Source organism: Atractosteus spatula, chromosome 16 (genome assembly GCF_055471065.1).
Source record: "Atractosteus spatula isolate fAtrSpa1 chromosome 16, fAtrSpa1.hap1, whole genome shotgun sequence".
Lineage (NCBI taxonomy): Eukaryota > Metazoa > Chordata > Actinopteri > Semionotiformes > Lepisosteidae > Atractosteus > Atractosteus spatula.
The window spans coordinates 17,808,539-17,831,296 of record NC_142721.1 but is presented as its reverse complement, the minus strand read 5'-3'; the positions used below and the strand labels follow the sequence as shown (position 1 = coordinate 17,831,296).

General features: G+C 38.4%; 1 protein-coding gene across 1 annotated transcript; it reads right to left on the bottom strand.

Annotated features, from left to right (window-relative positions):
- Nucleotides 1-8,089: 8,089 nt before the first annotated feature.
- On the bottom strand, nucleotides 8,090-20,154 carry LOC148819732 (uncharacterized). The gene is made up of 2 exons (XM_088935149.1): nucleotides 19,600-20,154; nucleotides 8,090-11,013 (listed from the first exon to the last, which is right to left on the bottom strand). The coding sequence occupies exons 1-2, from the start codon at nucleotides 19,985-19,987 to the stop codon at nucleotides 9,743-9,745; spliced, it is 1,659 nt and encodes a 552-aa protein (XP_088791275.1). The 5' UTR covers nucleotides 19,988-20,154; the 3' UTR covers nucleotides 8,090-9,742.
- Between the last annotated feature and the right edge of the window lie 2,604 nt (nucleotides 20,155-22,758).

The following is a 22,758-nucleotide window of genomic DNA, read 5'->3' as shown; positions in this document are numbered from 1 at the left end:
CGTCTGTACAAACTCCGATGCAATTTATCCAGTCAATGCCGTTCTCTTCGATAAATTCATTCAGAAGCTGTAATATGTGCTTTCCTGCAGTTCCTGTTGGTAGTGGTTTACAAAACAGAAAGTCCTCATGGGACGTACCCTCAAACTCGTATTTAACGTAAACGAGCGAATTGGCCAAATCGACTACAGACTCATCTAATTGCAGTGAAAAGCATCTGCTCATCTTAACGTGCTCTATCAGAGTACTTTTGATATCATCTGCCATTTCAATAATTCTTTGAGTGACTGTGTCTTTCAGAGGGGGTAGCAGGTCGAGCTGTTTAGCAGCTTTTTCTCCACGTGTCAGCTTTTTTGCCAATGGTAAATAAGGTTGTTCAAAAATAGTGTGGGGCTTACCTGCTTTAGCAATCCGCAAGCTTGAATTTTTCCCCGTTTCCGTTTCGGGAGTCTGTCTCAGAAGTTAAAAGAAGTTTTTATTTCATGCGCATGAAATAGCGAAACACAGAGACGCTCGGTGTATTTTTCTCAAATTAACCTAGAACAGTTCTTAAATATTTTTCTGTTATCTATCACGCTTTCCTGTGCTCACAAGATTACCAGCGTTCCTAGCACGCATTCCTGTGTTTACAACATTGGTATTGTTCCAAAATCATGCACATTCTCCTACCTCTCTATTTGCTGGCGATAAGTTTTTTTAAATACAATTGGTCACTTCGTAGCACGCATTCCTATAGAGTGGTATAGAATTACATTGTAGCGCTGTGTCCACTCAAGTATTAGCGCGCGCTGTATCGTTGTACGTAGCCTGTTTATTCGACACGTCTTAAAATAGAAAATATGAATATACCCATCCCGATTTTTCAGTGCACACAACAAAGTTCCAGGGTCATATGGCATACCAGCTGGCGGCACTCCATGTACCACTCCTGGTACGCGTAACACAGTTTGAGAACCACTGGTTTAAGCAACTTAGTACCGTACTTGGCGTAACGCTAGATTGCATTAGAAGGCTCCCGAATGTAGTGGAAATAGTATTGTCACTACGTACTGAATTTATGCATCCGTCACTTGGAAAATAATTGCAGTATTTAACTCAAATTGCTTAACATCTATACCACATTTTTTAATAATGAAGTTTATTAATATGTGTGTATTAACAAAAGTGTCATTTACTAATAATTACATTTAATGTCAATTACTAGCTGTGAATTTTAAGATATGCTAGGGAGTGAAGAGAACAGAACTTAAGCAAATAGTTAAATAAATGGAGTGTGAGCCTTTAATTTGTTCTATAAAATCTGGAAGTCAGTAGATTTGTTAAATATTTTATTGTGGTTATCAGAGGAAAGCAGGGATAATGAGGAAATGGATGGTACCGAGAGTAATATCTGTAGGCAAATGCAAGCATAAGGTAAAGAATAAAACTCGTCAACTTAAAAGTGATTATTTATGATAGTTCTTCAGAACACTGTCCCTTCTCTGTACATATTGCAACATCATCGACTGTCTCAAACGTAGAACACATTTCAGATATAACATCCCAACAGAAAGGACATTCTCTGCAACCACAAGACGAGACTGACTCTGACAGCAAAGGTCCCTCTGGCCTGGACGCTCATGTAAGCCGGTGTAGTGGAGTGGAGAATGGTGCAGAAAACCCCAATAACCAGGCAGAGGGAGATGATCAGCCAACATGATTTAGCAGAGCAACACGTCAGCGAGTGTCGCAGGATGTGGGCCATTGAGGCAGTAACAGGCTGTGATTGATTAGGTTATGTTGATTTCCAGGATGGTGTCAATGTTGCCTCTCACTCAAGGCTGGCGACTGCAGTTGTTCTAATGAATACCGTCTAGCAGGATCAGTCAGTAACAACGGTCACACCCAAGTCAATCAGGGAGCAATTAGATATCGATACTTGGAGGTGTGAGGAGTCGCTGAACCAGTTTTAGCCAGACCAAGGGAGGAAGAGGGAGAGCCGGAGAGTGAACAAAGAAGTGATAAGGGCCCATAACACCTCGCTCGGCACTCCCACACCCCTCAAACAACACAAGCTTCCTCTTGGAAAACACTGGGCAAACCCGATTCTGACAGGGACAGTGGAAAACCCCCTGAGATGGATTGGCTAAGGGGAGGAATAAAAACACCTGAGACAGAACAGAGGGGGCTCCTGATTCCCACTGGACCCTGGAGACGACACAGGCAGCACAAGGGAAGCTGCAGAGTGTGAGACCACGGAGGTACTGTAACTGACAACCACGGGAGACATTGGCATTGGAACAGAGGTACTGTACAGAGACTTTTAACACCTGAAGGCAAGGAACAAAAAGCACTGAAAGCTTTACAGTAGATGGTCAGGTGTTACATAGGGATAGTACATAATTACTTAACTCACACCTGGGATTCAATTAATTCAAAATAACTTTTTTTTTTAATTGAACCAGGTACTAGATCTTGTTTATATAAAAGTTATATCACTGGGCAGAGTGATGGAGACTGAGAAAAAAGGCAAGCACTACCATCTTTTACCCTTCCCTCTGGTGCAAAATGACAATGGCTGATTTTGGCTGGCCACCTTCATTTTTTTACTTTATAAGTTTGTATTTTACTTATTTTCTCATTGTCAAATTCAATGTATATTTGAACAAATTATTGTAAATTAGTGTTTTTACAAGATGTGGAAGAAGTGCAACAAATTATTACATTGCCAATTTTAATATTATGGATTACTAATAGTTTATGCTAACACCTGACATTCAGAAAAACAATCGAGAATAGTCTGTGGTATTTGTATAAATGAAAATTTTCTAAATGTTTTTAAAATATAGAAGCTGTAGAAGGGTGTTTACGGTTAGTGGAAGGTGCGCTATTTTGTCAGCAACCTGCTAATCTGCTTAACACCTGTAGAAAACTATTTTATTTCTGTATGGAATGTGTGTTGCGTTAAAAAAATTAAAGTGTTTAAAATTAATTAAGAAGTAAAAAGAACTTACAGCTTACACAAAGACTCTATGCTGATCACGTGGAAGAAAAACCACTCATTTTTTGTGCATAAAAAGTGTTTTTAACTGATTTATATACAGTCTTCTCATGTTGATTTAAGTCTTCTTCTTTCATTTGGACTGCGTGATTATTCTTATGATTTCTCTATTATTATTGAATCCATCAACTCGTTCACTTGTGATTATTTTGGAAATATTTTGACATGTTCCTTTTAACTCTGAGTTTGTAATGTCAGGTGCTCTGAACAAGTTAAGCTTTGATGCAGTACAAATAAATGTATTTCCCACAAGCTATACTGTAGTGGCTTTAAAACTATACAACATCGCGCTGTTTGCATGTGGCACGTCTTTGTTCAAGTTTTAAAACTACGGTATGGAAAAACAAGTGTTAAGAAAAAACAGGACATTTGATTGCTGGTTGCTTTATGTTAAACAGCAACAATGACAACAGTGCATGCTACTGAAAATTCCTTCTCCACCCCCCAGAACTGTCTATTTTACATAACATTACACAGCGGGGTGTTGACAGTCCTAGCCTTTGTGAGAAGTACACAGCTGCATTACATAAAGTAGCTGCAATGGAATATACTAGTAGGTAAAAGTTCATTCCAAGCTTGAAAGAAAAGACACAACGTGTCTCTTCTATAAATCTTCCGTTTACAGACCGTCCAAGGTCATTTATTATAAATAATATCATTTTGTGTCGCATTAAAATTGGAACATTTTTCACAAGTGTAAATCCACCTATTTTTTAACCGCTTTATCCAGGACAGGTAACAGTTTCACCAATACTATTTGGTAACATTTTTTACGATTTTGACATGCTTCAACTGATGCTTAAAAATGTAACAATGCGTACTGCAGTAAGAGCACAGAACATCTTTCCGTCTGTGAAAAGATTTGCATATGTAGTTTATTCTTATCTGTGTGAAAACAGGAAATACAGAGGGAGTTTCAGAAATAGCAAAAAATTCAACATAGTTTCCATAATACTTACTATTTTAGTTTTTCAAAGAAATGTTCATTTGTTAAAAGAAATGTCAGGCCAGGATGGGGTTCAAAGCTCCACCCTCTGACATATGAGTCACAGGTCAAAGCCATTACACCACTGCGCCACTTGATAACTTCAGCTCTAACTGAAAAGGGCAGGAAAATGTTTCCAAGTCATTGCAGGTGAATGAGTGAAATTGATGCAGATGTTTACAAAGAAAGTGGGCTACAGTAATAATTTGAGCTAGGTGAAAATAAATAAATCATTAAATATCATTATTAATTTCTTTAGATACGTGATTCCATATTGTATTCCCTATTAATCAAATTCTAAAAAGAATGCTTTTTTTACTCCGCAAGGAGCGCAAGTATTCATAGAAAAGGTTAAAACATTATAACTCCTTATAAAGTATATAAACTTAATATCGTCAGAAGGAGCACGTAAAAACTTTTCCAAAATAACCACAGTAGGTAACCGAATGAAAGACTTTGATGCTTAAAATGTTTATGAAGATAGTGGAATACTGGTGTGTACTTTTTATTTAAATTACCAATACCAGCCATATTCAGTTTACATAATATGTTTATATTCCTAAATTAATGACGTTTATGACGTTCACAGACATAATGTTGTTATGTTATTTTTGTGCTCAAGTACCAAAATTTCCATTTAGCTGTTAAATTCCCTATTAATATTCAATATTAAGAGGATTTAAACATGCACAGTAAAGAGATTAAATGAAGCCATCGTCTCACTTACAACCAATGCACCACGAGTTTCAGTCATTTTGGCCAGCCAATCACGTACAGTACTGTGGTATAACGCGCTAATCTGTAGATAATTTAGTGCAGTACGGGGTTTTACTGCACATTTTGAATGGCTGCATCTGTAAATCATGAGGTGCCAAAGAAGTAGAGATTTCACCAAGTGAGTGGAAGGATCTGCAATGAAGGTGCAGTCGCTTCCACGCATCATAACACCACTAGGTCGGACAACAAGAACTGAAGAGCAGCTGTCGGGGGTAACCTGGCCGAGTGCCCTAAAGAGCTGGATTAAAGCTCCAGTCTGGGGTGGAATCCACCGCTGCCGCATATGGAGTTGTTAAGAATCCCTTTTTTGTTGTTGCTGCCTCCATGGATTTAAACCAGTTTCAGAATATTTATTTTGAACAACAATAATAATATTTGAGAGTGTTTTATTCCTCTTCTCATTGCAATTTGTACACAAAGATTTATAGTTTGTGTTCTTTATGTTCAAAATGTGATTGGGAGCTTTGTATTTAAAGGCACAGTGGCCAAGTGGTAAGGTTTCGGTCTCGTAAACTGAAGATATATGTGTCTCTATAGTAAAAAGAAAACTGTCGCCAGTGTTCAGCAATCTTTCTGAAGTTCTTGCATAACCTGCCTTGCTTTTGCCTCGACAAAGCTTTTCTCTCTTCAGACCCAACATCTAAATGATGCCTCAGTGTACTGAAGGAACGTGCATTTCTAAAGCCCATATGTATTGTTAAAATCTGCAACGTTTTATTGCTGCTTGGATTTGATTTCTTTTAAGCTTACATAGTGACCCCTATTTCATTCTCTATTCACCCACTCAATTTGTAATACACCTCTCAAACTTCCAATCGAACCGAATAACAATTCCACTGTAAATACTGTTTGCAAGATGTATTGGGTGAACCTGAATGAAATATTTTAGCGTTGGCTCAAATGTGAGGAATTCCAGGAAACCTGAAAAACTAACGCTTGCAGTAAATGCCAGAAATGTAAAGCATGAAGGCATCATGAACAGAACAACGCAGCACTCAGTAAAAACGACCTGAAGCCGCAATTCCTTTTTTTATCTCAGGCAGTGCATTCTGACATGGTGACTCTGCATAAGAAATGAGAAACGCTGAACAAACACGTTTTTGCCGTTATTACTACCCCTGCTGCTGTAGTTTGAAGGTCTAATCAGCGGGCATGTACAGTAAAGTTGTACAGGGGCTAGACTACTTTGCGCCGTTCAAATTTCATGATGTGAATTTAAGCTTTTTTTAAAAATAAAATATCTGAATTGAGGCTCAAAGTGGAAAGAAAGCTGAATTACATAAAGATCATAAGGCACTGGGGATCACTGTATGCCATCAGATTCCTACTGCCAGCTGGCAGGGTGTCTTCTGCACTGATAACCAAGAATTGAATTTCATCTGTCGCAAGCTGTATGAATTTCTTGAAAAACAAGTTGTTCCAGAAAGGAAATAAATAATTGCATTCAAGTAAATCAGATCGTATGTGATTGCACACAATGTTACATTCTGTACAACAAGACAGGAAGAAAGACACCGCTGGGATTCAGATCCAGTATTTCTTGTTTACTAGACAGGCACTTTAACCATCTGTTACATCCCCATGTGTGTCCATATGTTTTGTGGTTTTTTTCCACTTCCTGTATTCAGCTACCCCCCCCCCCCCCATTGTTCGATCACTACACCATCTTTGCCGTTGTGACGTCATCATCAATCAGCTTCTCGGCCAATTAGAACCCAGCTTATTCTGAATATAACTTGGAGGTTATCAGAACGAAGGGGCCTTTCGCTTGACTTTGATTCTGCTCAGCTCAGCTTCATTTCACTTTCGTTTTGCTTCGGCTTCGCTTCTCTGTTTTCGTTCGTTTCACTTCGTGTGTGTTTCCGTATAGCTTCGGCTTTGTTGGTTTGCGTTCGTCTCCTTGTACTTTCGATTGCTTGCATTTCCCTTATTTCGCCATTACCTTGCCCAAACTTGTTATATCAACCTCTGTGCTCTTTTGTACCCTATTCCTTCTGTCTACTCTTGTTTTCCCTTCTTTGTATTCATAGTTCACTTGCTTATTTGTGTGAACTTTTGTGTTAAGGGTTAGTAAAGGCTGTCGGGTACATTCTACACACGTAATTGATCTTTTGTATTAGTAACACTAGTTTAGGACGGGCGAGTGCCTTTTGTCTTGTATGGTTGTGAAGCTTAGCCAGGGCGTTAGAAGACGCCAAAGACCAAGTGTTTCGGGTTTTGTTTTGTAGTTAGGTCAGCTTTCCCTCACTTTATTAACCAGCTTAATTTTATTTTCTTTGGCACCGCTCTAGTTCCCTTTCCCCGTGTGTTATTGTGTCCTGTATACGTACCAGTCACTTATTCACTTTAAAATCACTTTTGCACTAAAACTTGTCACACTTCCATAGGTCCCTCACCAGAAAACCCCCTGCATCCAAATCATCCTAAATGTTACACCCCTTTACCCCCTAGACACTTGGGCTCGTAACACCATCTAAGCCATGGCACCAGCAAAGCACTACCCTTTTACAGCCACTTGAACACACCGCTCTGAGACATCTGCATTCAGTGTGAGCCGACTCTGCTCGCTGAGCAAGTTGCTGCAACAGCAGCACCACCAGGAGAAAGGCTTTTATCTGGCACTTTTCATGTCCAAGGAGCTCAATGTGCTTTCTGTGTACAACAGAGTGTCCACTACACCCGCCACTGAAGCACACCCAGGCTCGGTGGCTTGACATCTCCCAAGGAAAATGTTGAAATCACAGGTGGAAGAGGAAAATGACCCTCGGCTATGGAGAAAGATGATCATCTTGAGTGTGTCACCTCATGATCCGACATGGGCAGTTTTGTGATGAGATGTCTGAGTGGTTAGGGCCATGGACTGCTAAACCAGTGTGCTGTGCACTCGTGGGTTTGAATTCCATCCTCGATGAGCTCAGAGCTTTACTGGTTGCCCTTTTTAAACTGGGTGATGAGAAAATTGTCATGTTGTGGAAGTTGGTGTGTTTTCTTTTGTTTGTATGAGAGAGAGGTTAAAGAGAAAAAAGTTTTGGTTTGCCGTGGGTGTTGTTTTCCTTTTTTGTTTTTATACTACAGTAGTGATATTTCTAGTGGTTGCTGAACATGGTATAATAGGCTGACATCAGGAACACGTGACCCACAAGTAGTGATAGTATCAGTATCAATTGTGGATGCAGTATATTGCTTTGGGAGCAGCCATAACTTTCCTGGGGAAACAGGTGTGCTGGCATCATCCACTCACAACTAGACACATCTGCCTAGAAGTGTGTATTTGCTTTCAACGATACAATTTTTGTTACCAAAATCAACATAGTTTTTTATTGTTTCACAAAATATTGCAAATACAAGTGATATCCAATATCCTCAGAACATTACCATTAAGTTTGTTTTCACTGCAGTGAAACTATTTTGTAACAAACCAACTAATTGTGTAATGCTGACAATAGCACTTTAGACAGAAGCTGCACATCAGTTGAATATACATTTTTACCAGTAAAATCGAAACACATCACATGCTACACATCACAGAACACAAGACAACCTTAGCTTTTCAGAAATGTGTTTTTGTAACTAGATACATAAGCATAAAACAAATGAACATTTTTTTCCATAGTTACATTAATCTTGTTTTTCAGTTTAGAGAAGCAGGAAAATATAACTATACTTTATTGGTTCTCCACCAATATAAGAATGCAAAAGCAAATGTTTGCAAAAAATACATAAATAACATGTTACCTTACCTTGAGAAAGTGCATTTATTTTAATATTTTAATAAGAATGGTCACGAGTTTATAAAAACAAAACATTCTGCAACAAAGATGGCTGCCAAAGCCCTATACGTTCAAATCAACCGGTTCTAGGATAAAAGCTCATTTGATAGGTTCCAATAGCTGTCATTCAGCAATTTCGACCATTCAGAGACTTAAACCCTCCTCTCTTATAGTGTGCATGCGTAGATTTTATTTTGCTAAACCCATTTATTAGTAATACTTTATACACCAGGTATTACTGTAGAATGCCAGAAGAAGTGCAAAAAAGTTTAAAAAGTGTAAAAAACACTTTTTTAAATAAAAACTGTTAACAATATAAGAAGCCTCTGTAGGGCTGACAGTATTGAAATACTACAGTAAAAATTGTCTTCTTTTCATTATCTGTCTTATCTATTTTACATTTTTTACAAGGTTGAGAAAACCAATTCATGCCCTGTCTTCATACAAAAAAATCATGCAGATTTTTTTAATACCTGTTCAATAACATTCAAACTTTTTTTTCCATGGTTGTAGACATTTTAGAGGAGTCCAAGAAAAAGAAATTTACATCTTTACAACAAAAATGAGAAAATGCAATAAAATAAATAAAAGTATGTACAAAGTAGGACATCTGAAAAATATGAATGTACAGGCAGAATGTCCAAGAGGTTCTCTTTAATTCAAGACGACAACCATGTCTGTGCTCTGTGTTGTTTCCAAGATAATTCATGATATTAAGAGGTTCATCCATTCAGGAGGGCAGAGTGACCTTGACTTCCATTTTGAGGGAGGGGATGGATAAGGTTAAAGTGTTTCTAACTTGATTTTCTTTAGTTATTGATTAAGAGGATTTAGAGTACTGTTAGAATGTCTGAGCATGTATTATTTACTTGGAGGCTGTGTTTTAATGTATAAATAAAGATAAAATAAGTTCTGTGTCCTGGTGTCATGGCCTTAGGCCACAAAATGTGATACTTCAGAAAAGTTGGGTAGAATTTCTACAGTCAACATATATAAACTTAGAAGCTGAAAAGATAAATGCAATGTCAAACAAACATAATATGTTGCTTTCTACAAAAAACTCTCCCCACATTGAAGTTGAATGGTTTCTTTCACACAGTTACTACAGATGAACAACGACTTAAAATTCCTCCCACAGTGACTTTAACTGAACGGTGTCCTGTGTGAGTACACTAATGTGTATTTAAGTCACCTGACAGAACAAAACTATTCCCACACTGAGTGTAGCAGAATGGTTTCTCTCCTGTGTGAAGACGCTGGTGGACTCTTAAAGAATTTGAGAAACTAAAGCACTTCCCACAGTGACTACAAATGAAGGGTCTTTCTCCTGTGTGAATACGCTGGTGTCTTTTTAAGTCATTTGACCGAATAAAACTCTTCCCACATTGACTACAGCTGAATGGTCTCTCTCCTGTGTGAGTGCGCTGGTGTGATTTTAAGACACTTGACTGATTAAAACTCTTCCCACACTGACTACAGCTGAATGGTCTTTCTCCTGTGTGAGTGCGCTGATGTGTTTCTAAGTTGCTTGAATTATAAAAACTCTTCCCACACTGACTGCAGGAGAACGGTTTCTCTCCAGTATGCGTGTGCTTATGGCAATTTAAAGTGTCTAATCGACTAAAACTCTTCCCACACTGACTGCAGCTGAATGGCTTTTCTCCTGTGTGAGTGCGCTGGTGGCTTTTTAAGTTGCTTGACTGATTAAAACTCTTCCCACACTGACTGCAGCTGAACGGCTTTTCTCCTGTGTGAATGCGCTGGTGGTTTATTAAGTTGCTTATGTATTTAAAACCTTTCCCACACTCCCTGCAAGGGAACGGTCTCTCTCCTGTGTGAAGGCTCTGGTAAGGATTTGAAGTGCTAGATTTACAAAAACGCTGGTCTTGTCCATCCTGTAATGACAGCTTGTCCCTTCCATCTGAGTGAGGACTCAAGTGATTCTTCCTCATCCTCTGGTCTCGCTGTGGTTTCTCACACTGCAAATGCTCCCAGTAATGATCTTGCTGTGTGTGCTGAAAATGAGCTGTGTTCTCTCCATCATGTCCCTCAGTGTGCTGCTCTGCAGGATCAATCAACTGGGGCTCCATGTCCTGCTCTGTAAGATGAAACTCAATCACTTCTTCTTTGAACTCTTGTACAGAGACACAGTCAAGTTCATTACAATGTTCTGCGATATTCTTGGTGTCCAGATTATTAGTCTTCTCTGCAAAAGCTAAGGGTCCATTTGTCTCACTCTCAGGCTCTGTCTTTATCGTGTGCACAGAGTCCAGATACTGGACACTCTGTCTCCTCTTCGTGTGCTCCTCAGTGGGTTTCTCTTTCCCTTCTGCAGCAGTGAGCTCCGTCTCCTGCATCAGACTGGAACCCCACTCCTCCTCACTGTGCTGCTGTTCAAGAGGAGCCCTTTCCCCAGCATCAAGGAGAGCACTGGCCTCTGAGCCTGAAAACACAGGACAATAGAACAAGGCCTTTAACATGGGCTGAGAGTAGAACTCAAAAGGAACTTAAACTTTAAGTTTAAATTTGAGATAGCAAACAAATATCATCTAATAACTGTCTAAATTAAGTTGTTAAAGCTCATTTTAAAACTTAATGTACACCAAAAAGTCAAACACACTAGAGCTATCGGAACACAGATAACATGAAAAGAAACTAAAAATAATGATAATAAAAGCACAACACTCAGAAGAAAGCAGATTTCATCCCAGTCCCAGACACACTGGACGCTACAGTGCATTAACACTGCCCTGATACAGATACACTGACTGGACACTACAGTACATTAACACTGCTCTGAGAGAGAGAGATAAATACAAACTGACTGAACACAACAGTACATTTACATTACAATGATAGAGATGAATACAGATCCAGCCATTCAAAACGTGCGAGGTACGCTGCGCTAAAACGCGATGGGCGTGGCACATCATATCGCATGTTAATTGAAATATGATAATAGTATCCGGATGTTGTACTTTGCCTTTTCCACAGAAGAACTACAGATCCAGCCATTCAAAATGAGTGAGGTACGCTGCGGTAAAACGCAGTGGACTTTGCGCAACATACTGCATACTCATACTGCAACATTTCGCATGCAATTCACATAGAATAACAGCACCTTGCAAAACCACCAGGTGGAGCTAATAAAGCTGAATGTCTCATGTACATGTGCATTTGAGCTGTCGCCAGAAAATGCCCGGTTTCGAATCACTGCTGAGGAACAATCTTTTTACAATTAAGAACTTAAGCTGTATACTCTTTATATTTTTAATAATTTTAAACTGTGTATTACAGCATGTTAATCATTACACATTAAAAAGTCTGTATATTTTATAAAAGCAAGATTGGTCAGTTGGACAAAAGTACACAACCTTCCACCTTCATCATAAATATATTAATTATGCATAAACATTTTATGCATCAAAGTCTTTAATTTGGTAACTTACATGGGTTCTGGTTCTAACATGCTTGCGAAATTCTTTAAGTTAAACAAAGGAGGGAAGAAGGGTTATTTTTACAACTGGCACTCCGAGATTCTGACTGATTTAATTCCCCTCATTTAGCTGAAACTGATAAAGAAATCATACAGTAGTTAGATGTATTGGAAGGTGCTCTGTTTTATTAACAGACACTCCGAGTCAAACTTGTGTTGTACAGTGATATAGACGTGGGTAATGTCATCCCCATTAAACAATGTGCTTATCTTGCAAATCCTGCTAAACAAGAAATTAGACACAAGAAGAGTATTATTGGACAATTTTGTGTGGCTCTGCCGGAACTTGTCTGTAAACTGAAGAGTTATAGAGGAGACACGTTGTGTGTCGCCTCTTTTTACACTTGTAAGCACATTCCAATGTTAATATAACATGGAAGGTATTATTAATAACCATTTAAATCAGAAGCTGTTAACTCTACTTCACACCTGCATGTCAAAATAAATAAACTTCAAACATTTGATTGGATGAGAACGCCATGATTGTTTCGCAAGGATGTGAAACATGACAATTTGTTACAGTTACCATCAGGAGAAAAAAAGTTTATTTTTCATTTATTTGTGGCTGCTGCAGTGGCTTGCAATGGCTGGATAGTTACTTCAAAATTGCTTTATCAGTCTGTCCGTGGGGGGATGGGGGGGAGCTCTCCTTGACATCTGATACTCCTCCATATGCTGTTAAGTGAAAAATTAATAAAAACCTCATATTTACAATTTGTTGAAAATAAAAATCTATAGTTCTCTAAATCTTTCTCAGTCAAGAACGAAAATTCACACAGGGAGCTGTGTAAGCATGTGTAGGCAGCAAAAGATCAGCTAAACAGGGAAGAAAACGCTTTCAGAGAAAACAATGTTTCAGGTGTGAAGAACACAGATCCCCAATTCAATTGCAGCCTAAACCTTTCCCCACACCCTGCCCCCGCTGCGATTGGAATATACACAAACAAAGCACTGAAAGCTTTACAGTAGATGGTCAGGTGTTACATAGGGATAGTACGTAATTCTGGCTTTATGAACTCACACTTCCGATTCGATTGATTCAGAACAAGATTTTTTTTAATTAAACCAGGTACTAGATCTTGTTTATATAAAAGTTATATCACCGGGCAGAGTGATGGAGACTGAGAAGAAAGGCAAGCACTACCAGCTTTTACCCTTCCCTCTGGTGCAAGATGATAATGGCTGGTTTTGGCTGGCACGAAACATTCTCTCCCATTTTTAATCATTCTGTGTCCAAATCAGAGCAGGTGAGAGAGTAGGAACAGACACAGAAAAAAGTGTATCCTGTCTTCATTTCAAATTATATTTTACCTTAATTTTTTTACTTTATAAGTTTATATTTTATTTATTTTCTCATTATCAAATTCAATGTATATTTGAACAAATTATTGTAAATTAGTGTTTTCACAAGATGTGGAAGAAGTGCAACAAATTATTACATTACGAATTTTAATATTATTGATTACTAATAGTTTATGCTAACACCTGACATTCAGAAAAACAATCGAGAATAGTCTGTGGTATTTGTATAAATGAAAATTTTCTCAATGTTTTTAAAATATAGAAGCTGTAGAAGGGTGTTTACGGTTAGTGGAAGGTGCGCTATTTTGTCAACAACCTGCTAATCTGCTTAACAACTGTAGAAAACTATTTTATTTCTGTATGGAATGTGTGTTGCGTTAAAAAAATTAAAGTGTTTAAAATGTTTAATTAAGAAGTAAAAAGAACTTACAGCTTACACAAAGACTCTATGCTGATCACGCGGAAGAAAAACCACTCATTTTTTGTGCATAAGAAGTGTTTTTAACTGATTTATATACAGTCTTCTCATGTTGATTTAAGTCTTCTTCTTTCAGTTGGACTGCATGATTATTCTTATGATTTCTCTATTATTATTGAATCCATCAACTCGATCACTTGTGATTATTTTGGAAATATTTTGACATGTTCCTTTTAACTCTGAGTTTGTAATGTCAGGTGCTCTGAACAAGTTAAGCTTTGATGCAGTACAAATAAATGTATTTCCCACAAGCTATACTGTAGTGGCTTTAAAACTATACAACATCGCGCTGTTTGCATGTGGCACGTCTTTGTTCAAGTTTTAAAACTACGGTATGGAAAAACAAGTGTTAAGAAAAAACAGGACATTTGATTGCTGGTTGCTTTATGTTAAACAGCAACAATGACAACAGTGCATGCTACTGAAAATTCCTTCTCCACCCCCAGAACTGTCTATTTTACATAACATTACACAGCGGGGTGTTGACAGTCCTAGCCTTTGTGAGAAGTACACAGCTGCATTACATAAAGTAGCTGCAATGGAATATACTAGTAGGTAAAAGTTCATTCCAAGCTGGAAAGAAAAGACACAACGTTTCTCTTCTATAAATCTTCCGTTTACAGACCCTCCAAGGTCATTTATTATAAATAATATCAGTTTGTATCGCATTAAAATTGGAACGTTTTTCACAAGTGTAAATCCACCTATTTTCTAACCACTTTATCAAGGACAGGTAACAGTTTCACCCCTTCCCTCTGCCTGCCTGACTTGTTCCCATTTTTAACCATTCTGTGTCCAAATCGCAGCGGGTGAGAGAGAGTAGGGAGAGACAGAAAAAAAGTGAACCCTGGTGTTTTGATAGTCAAAAGGCTTCAACTGATGCATAAAAAATATAGCATAATGCCTTCCCACGTTATGAAGTCACTTACACCTGGGATCTGTTTTATTCAAACTAAGGTTTCTAAAAATGCAACCAGGTACTAGATATTGTTTAAATAAAAGGTGTGAAATGTTTCACAAACCGCAATCTTTAAATCTGTAGGTTGCAGGCTCTGTGTCATTCCTGTTTTTATTTCATTATTAATATCACTTAACATTGAATATGAAAAACACAAAAAATGTTAATATAGTGTACATAATATTTACTATTTTATTTTTTATTTGTTAGAAGAAAAACTTGTGCCCGAACTGGGTACTGAACTCGGATCGCCTACATAGAACCCCTATCGGCAAACAGGCTGCTCGGAAACACAGCTGAGACGAACAGCTTAAAAATGTTTCTAAAGTAATGAGGCGTGAATGAGTCAAATTAAAAATAAAACATGTTTACAAAGAAAGTGGATTACAGTAATACTACCAGCTGTATAAATACATATATTTAGATCCTTAAATTAATGTCGTTATTAATTTCTTTAGATAAGCGATTCCATATTATATTCCCTATTTAGCGGATTCTAAAAAGTATGAGGTTTATTACTGCGATAAAGAGCGCAAGTATTCATAGAAAAGGTTAAAACATGTAATACAGTGTTTCTGAAATTAAACAGAAATCTGGAACACCCTGTCTCAAAAATAGACATTTAATAAATTGAAAGTTGTGAAAACAGTGACAAATCACCCCGAACAAAATACAATTTTAAATTACAAGCAGTTCGAAATTATTAGTTGTTATTAATACATCACTTAACTTTGAACATGTTGTGATATTTAGAAACACCAACAAATTCAATATAATGTCGATAATATTTACTATTTTAGTTGTTCAAAGAAACGTTTATTTGTTAAAAGAAAACTTATGGCAACAGCTGGGTTCGGACCCCTGACCTCCAGCATGCAAGGCACACGCCTAACCCATTATACCAACACGCCGCTTGACAGTTTTAGCTGTAGCTGAAAAGGGCAAGCAAAAGGTTTCCAAATAATCGAGGATGAATGGCTCAAATTGATGCAGATGTTTACAAAGAAAAGTGTACTACTGTGATAATTCGAACTATATGAATATAATTATATTGTTATTAATTTATTTAGATACGCGATTCCATATTATATTCCCTATTAATCAAATTCTAAAAAGTATGCCTTTCGTTTACTGTGATAACGATCACAAGTATTCATAAAAAAGGTTAAAACATATTTTTTATGACGTATATAAACTTAATATAGTCAGAAGGAGCACATAAAAACTTTTCCATAATAGCCACAGTAAGTAACCAAATGAAAAACTTTTGTTTAAACTGTTTATGAATAAAGTGAAATACTGGTGTGTATTTTTTATTTTAGTTTTTTAGTTTTAGTATTTTAGTTCTCTTTAGTTCCATATTAATATTCAATATTAAGCAGATTTAAACATGCACAGTAAAGAGATTAAATGAAGCAATGAGTGTAGCGGAGCTAGTTCGGACACGGTGACGTCATCGCCCTCCCTGCATGTAGCAGGGACGTCAGCCGACTGGGCTGCGGGAGGTCTCATTTGGCTCACTCGACTGGTTCTCTGTTGCATTACGCTGGAGACCTGGGCTCGCGCCCAGGTGTTGCGGGACGAACCCACGAGGTGGAGCAGCGAGGGCACATGAGCAAGAGGAGTTAACAGACACACTGACTGGACACTCCAGTACATTAACACTGCACTGAGAAAGGGGTTAATACAGACACATTAACTGGACACTCCAGTACATTAACACTGCACTGAGAGAGAGAGGGGTTAATAGAGACACAATGACTGGACACTCCAGTACATTAACACTGCACTGAGAAAGAGGGGTAAATAAAGACACACTGACTGGACACTACAGTACATTAACACTGCACTGAGAGAGAGAGGGGTTAATACAGACACACTAACTGGACACTCCAGTACATTAACACTGCACTGAGAGAGAGAGGGGTTAATACAGACACACTGACTGGACACTCCAGTACATTAACACTGCACTGAGAGAGAGAGGGGTTAATACAGACACACTGACTGGACACTCCAGTACATTAACACTGCACTGAGAGAGAGAGGGGTTAATAGAGACACACTGACTGGACACTACAGTACATTAACACTGCACTGAGAGAGAGAGGGGTTAATACAGACACACTGACTGGACACTACAGTACAGATCGAGCCATTCAAAATGAGAGAGGGATACTGTGTTAATCCGCAGTGCACGGGTGGCAGAGTACCATTTTGCAGGGTTTTTTTAAATAGGGTTGCACTACTGTGTAAAACCGCCAGGTGGAGCGCTGAAAGCTTAACATTGCATGTGGAGCATTTGGGTTGTCGCCAGCAAACCCCTGGTTTCAAATCCCAGTCAAGGCTGAGGAACAATCTTTTTCCAATGACAGAATTTAAGTTGTATACTGTTTATACTTTTAATCATTTTAAACTGTGTTAAAGCATGTTAAACATTAAACTGATTAATAATTAGGTATATTTTATAAAAGCAAGATTGCTCAGTTGAACAAAAGTACACTTTCTTTATGAAGAAAGTATTCCACCTTCTTCATAAATATTTTATGCATCAAAGTCTTTAACTTGGTAAATTACAGTGGGTTATGGTTTTAACATGCTTGTTCAAACATTCTAAAGTTTATATACTGTACTTCATAAAAAGTTATAATGTTTTATCCTTTTCTAAGAATAAGTAGTAAGAAATTAATACCCATTTAATGGCTATATTTGGCTATGTAAAGCTATTGACTCGTGAAGAGCACACCCCTAGCCCTGTGTATTGCCAGTCAACTGGTGCCATATACAAAAAGTCATAAAACATTTCAGAAAAGTTTCACAAATCAAATCAAGATTGTAGAAGGTCAGAGGATCTGTCTAATATGTAAAACGCCTTGTTACAGCATTGTGAGTGTTGTGCTTAAAAAGCTATTGACTTCTGAGGAATCCCATATATTGCCTGTCCAATGGTGCCATATTTCAAAAATCACAAAACATTAAAGAAACGTTTCACAAATCAAAGGAAGTTTGTGAAAGGTCAGAGGCCCTACCTAGTGTGTAAAACACTTGGTTACAGCATCATGAGTGTTGTGGTTAAAAAGCTATTGACTCATGATGAGCACCCCCTTATCCCAGTGTATTGCCTGTGCAATGATGCCATATTAGCATCAATCAAAAAGCTAAGGTTTATAAAAAGACAATTAGCTGACTGCTAAGTTAATGCAAAGGTTGTGAAAATTTTCACAAGTCGCGGTCTTTAAAATGCGTTTGGTTTGAAGACTTTAGTGTTTCCTTTACAAAGATATTGGCAACAGAATATTCGTGTGTTTGCAAAAAATGGCTTAAAAACAGCAAAGTGAAGGCTGTGAAAACATTCACAATGTACTTTATACACAATGCAAGTGTTGTCGTAACTCTAGAAGGTTTCGTGAAATTAGCGTGCCAAAATTTATTTCGAACTTTGAGCTAACTTAACCGCGTTCGCAAGTATTCATAAAAAGGTTATAGCTTTTTAACCTCTTATAGCTTTTTTTCATATAAAACATTATAGCTTTTTATAAAATATATAAACTTAAAATAGTGAGAACGAGCAGGTCAAAACTTTCCCAAAATAACCACAGTAAGTGACCAAGTGAAAGACTGATGCATAAAATGATCATGAAGAAGGTGGAATACCATTGTGTATTTTTTAAACTACCACTACCAGCCATAAAAAGTTTGTATAATATATTTCTATTCCTAAATTAACGTAGTTTATGACGTTCAGAGACATGCTCCCTTTATTTTTATTGTAACGCATACGTCCACCATTGGTTGTGAGAGCCGGCTTACCAGCGAGATGACGTCACCACCCTTCCGTGCGAATAGCAGGCACCGCAGCCGCCAGGCTGACGGGAGATTTTCCTTTAGTTCAACTGGCTGGGTCCCTGTTGAGTGATGCGGAGGCCCGGGTTCGAGTCCCCGACGGTGAGGGGCCTACCTGAGGCGGCAGCGGCGAGGGCTCATACCCACGTGAACCCGAGAGCGCTACATTATGCTCAGATACCAAAACGCCCCTTTGCATTGAGAGAGAAGTTAATACAGAGAGTGACGTTGAAAATGTTAATCTGGCCGCTTGGGGTGTTCTTTTTCAACGCACAAATATCCTTTATTAAACATATCCTTTTTTATTTCTGTAATTTATGTATAAAATTATAATACAAATATAATAATTTTGGTAATGACGCTAATTTATAGAGATTGATTCAGTTATACAACTATGGTGTCTTTTATTATTCTTACCTTCAGATTCATTGTCGTCCAAAGAACTAAAAATATTGCTTTACATGTTTGCAATCTGAATTCACAAATGCAAATAAAATAACTTAACGAAAGTTTTGTTAAGGACGCTGATCCAATGATGCGATTCTTGAGTCTAAACGTGCTGTTTTTAGCCCTGTTACTGTATTACCGACGTTTTCAGCACCACAGCCGGACAACATGAGTTAACAAGTTTATTCCATGCTGAAAAAAAGAAGAAGAAAGAACACAACGTTTCGGCCGTGGAGGCTCCACGGCCGAAACGTTGTGTTCTCTTTCTTCTTCTTTTTTTCAGCATGGAATAAACCTATTACTTGTTCCTTTGCAGCCTATGCATGCTAACGCAGCTCCCCACCTGAACACGAGTTAACTGTTGGTTCCAGTAAAGGATCCCGTTGCTACATGACACACGTCTTTCCCACTTCACTCTGCATCTCCCACTATATTCTCACCACTGAGGAAGGTAAAGACTGTTTTTAATCACACGCACTGACTTCATACAATTCACGACACTGACCTGACAGCTCCAGTTTCGTGTCCATTTCTTCTTTTATTCCTGCAGTGACTTCACAGGGAAGCGTGTGTCCAACATGATCTGTCTGCGCCTGATCTCCTCCTGTTCCCGACGTCTTCTCCCACAGCTGCAATCTCCATTTCAGGCTCTCGTTTTCCTTTCTCAGCTGCGCCATTTCACCCCCGAAACTGTCCTTCGCACACTGTGTGATTTTAAACACGGCCCGTCTCACCAGAATCTGGGAGATACTGTGGAGTTTGTCTTGAAAGTCGTCCTCAGAGTCAGACATCCTGTTTCGGAAAATTTCTGACACTTCATACACGATCGATTTGAGCAAAACCTCCATTAAAGAGTGAAGCTGGGTTTGCAGAATTAACAGGCAATTCGCCATCTTCTTGCTAACCTGCGGACTCTGTACAGATCTGCAGCAAAATAGGGTCACGCTTTCAGCAGTTGAAAAGTTACTTTTTTAACAATTTCCTTGTTTATTATGCATCTAAAGTAGCCGATTCAATCATCGCTACGAGCTGAAATGTCTGCACAGGCGCGCGGCATGATGACATCAATGAGTGGAGCTGCTGCGAATCCAAAACAAGCAAAGGGGCAGAGCTGAGAAAGAGGAGTCCTGCAACCGCACATGAAACTCACTTCAGTTGCTAGCGCCATGTTGTTAGGAGGAGTGAATCGCCTTCGGGCTACACTGTATGAATTCCATGCGATTGCAAATTTATACCCACATGCTATACCTTCAAGGACATAATTATGCACAATATTTTCAATGAAGCGGTTTAATGTAGATAGATAATATGTTCAAATACGTTTATTTTCTTATTTTATATCTTATTCAATATCTCTTTCCCATCAGCTTTTGTTCAAAATATGTTTAATGTTTAAATTACATTTAAATCGAAGTATCCAAGAGTATATATGAGTGTCAGATCTAATCATCAGTTAATTCCTTATGTTTTGCAATACACAATAAGCACAGAAATGCCAACAAATTATGAAAATAAAATAATTATGTCTCCTAAAGAAACAGAAAAGCTATATACTGGGAGTATAGAAAGTCACCACCCCCTTTCAAAATTTTTACCTTTTGTTGTATGACACTCTGAAAATAAAAACAAATTAAGTTAGGCTTGTTCCATTTTTATTTACACACAGTAACCCACATTAGCCAAGTGAAAATAAAATTATTAAATTAACATTAAAATACCTTATTTGGATAAGTGAACACCCCCCTTACAATTGCATTTCTAAACTTTTTCAGGTATAACCAATCACCTTACAGGTCACACAACAAGCTAATTGGCTCCCAGCTGTGATCAGCTGTGGTGATTTTGATTAGTTCAGTGCTTGGAAGTGCATTTCAAAGCAAAGAATCCACTATGGCTGGAAAGGTGCCATGACAATCGGAAGGATTTTCTCACTGTGCACCACTAAATGCTGCTCTCTCTCTAACCAGTTTCGCATGAGAATGTATATCATTGCCACCTGGGTCATTAGCTAACATTAGAAACCCTATATAACATTCTTTCGTAATCTTACTGTGTTCCCCTCAGAACCATGGCACCAGTCGTCAGACTGCGGACACCCGCTCATCCTCTTAGAGAAATCTCCTACTTCACGTAGATTCATACAATTTCATCAATACTCGCGGGCAACAAGAACGCTACTCAGTGACAACACGTCGGCTCTCTACCTGGACTAGAGGTATCAACCCTCCATCGGTGAAAAAGGCAGCCAGAAAAATCCCACACTATTAAAGTGCTTTCAAAAGAGCTTTGAGATAAAGTTGTGGAAAGGCACAAATCAGGAGATGGGTATAAAAAGATTTCAAAGGCTTTAAGTATCAGTTGGAGCACAGTCAAGACCATCATTAAGACGTGGAAGACGTATGGCACCACCCAGACCTTGTCTAGATCAGGCCGTCTGTCCAAAGTGGATGACAGAGCAAGAAGGAGAATGACCAGAGAGGCTACCAAGAGGCCGAAGGAGCTACAGACCTTTATGGCAAAGACTGGTCATTGTGTGCATGTGACAATATCACAAGCACTCCACAACTCTTCAGCTGGGATTGGGATCAGTCAGTCAGAATAGAAGGGAAGATGGATGGTTCAAAATACAGGCAAATTCTTGAAGAAAACCTGCAGCCCTCAGCCAGCCTGTCAACATGACGATGACCCAAAGCACACCACCAAAGCAACCGTACAGTGCCTGAAGGACAGGAAGGTGAATGTTCTTGAGTGGCCTAGCCAGAGCCCACTCAGTTACCTTTCGGGAATATGCCATAGTCTCTGATGTTATCCATGAGGAAGTCACTGTGTCAATACTGACCTACCTGATTTTACAGTTAATCTTTTCTTGGATGGTGTGGAAATGAAAGATTCCTCCCTTTATTTCCTTCTGGAGTTCAATATGTGTAAATATAATTAGTTTGGACAGCCCACTGTCTGACAAACAAGGTTAAAGAAATAACATTTAACTTTTTAACATTTAACATTTAACATTTAACGTGTGTTGTCCTTTAGCTTTTGCTATCAAATTGATCAGTCTGGACTTCAGTTTATCAATGACAAACTCAGGCAGTGCTTCTCTGTAAAGCAGTGTTCATTCACGTCACTTACATGGGGCAGCACATCAATTCAATAATACTTTGCAGTACATGCTTAGCTTTTTATACCTTTTCATTCAAACAAATATCAGAAGGGGACTCTCCAGTCTTGTCCTACCATGACCCCGATTTGAACTGGGGTTGTTGCAGCCACTAAAGCAAAGTACTGACCATTATATGATCACAGCAAGCTGCCAAGATCTACCTTTGCCTTGGTATCCCTATATGGACACCTCAGTGATCTCATCGTGTGCCAGGGATCTGATACATCCTGACGTCGTATATCAACTAAATCTCAGTAGATAGACCCTGCAGTGCTCTGGGTGCCAGCTAGCTCTCTAAAAAGCATGTTACAAAGACAGGAATTACACTTTGCTTACACCATGCACAGAACGGCAATGCCCCATATAGTCTAGTGATTAGAAATCTTAGTTTTTACCCATGTAGCCTGGGTTCAATTGCCTGATTTTGATTTCCAAAATATCAGCTCACTGCAGAAACAAACTCCATAAAGTACCATAAGGATGGCAAAACAAGTGATTATGTGT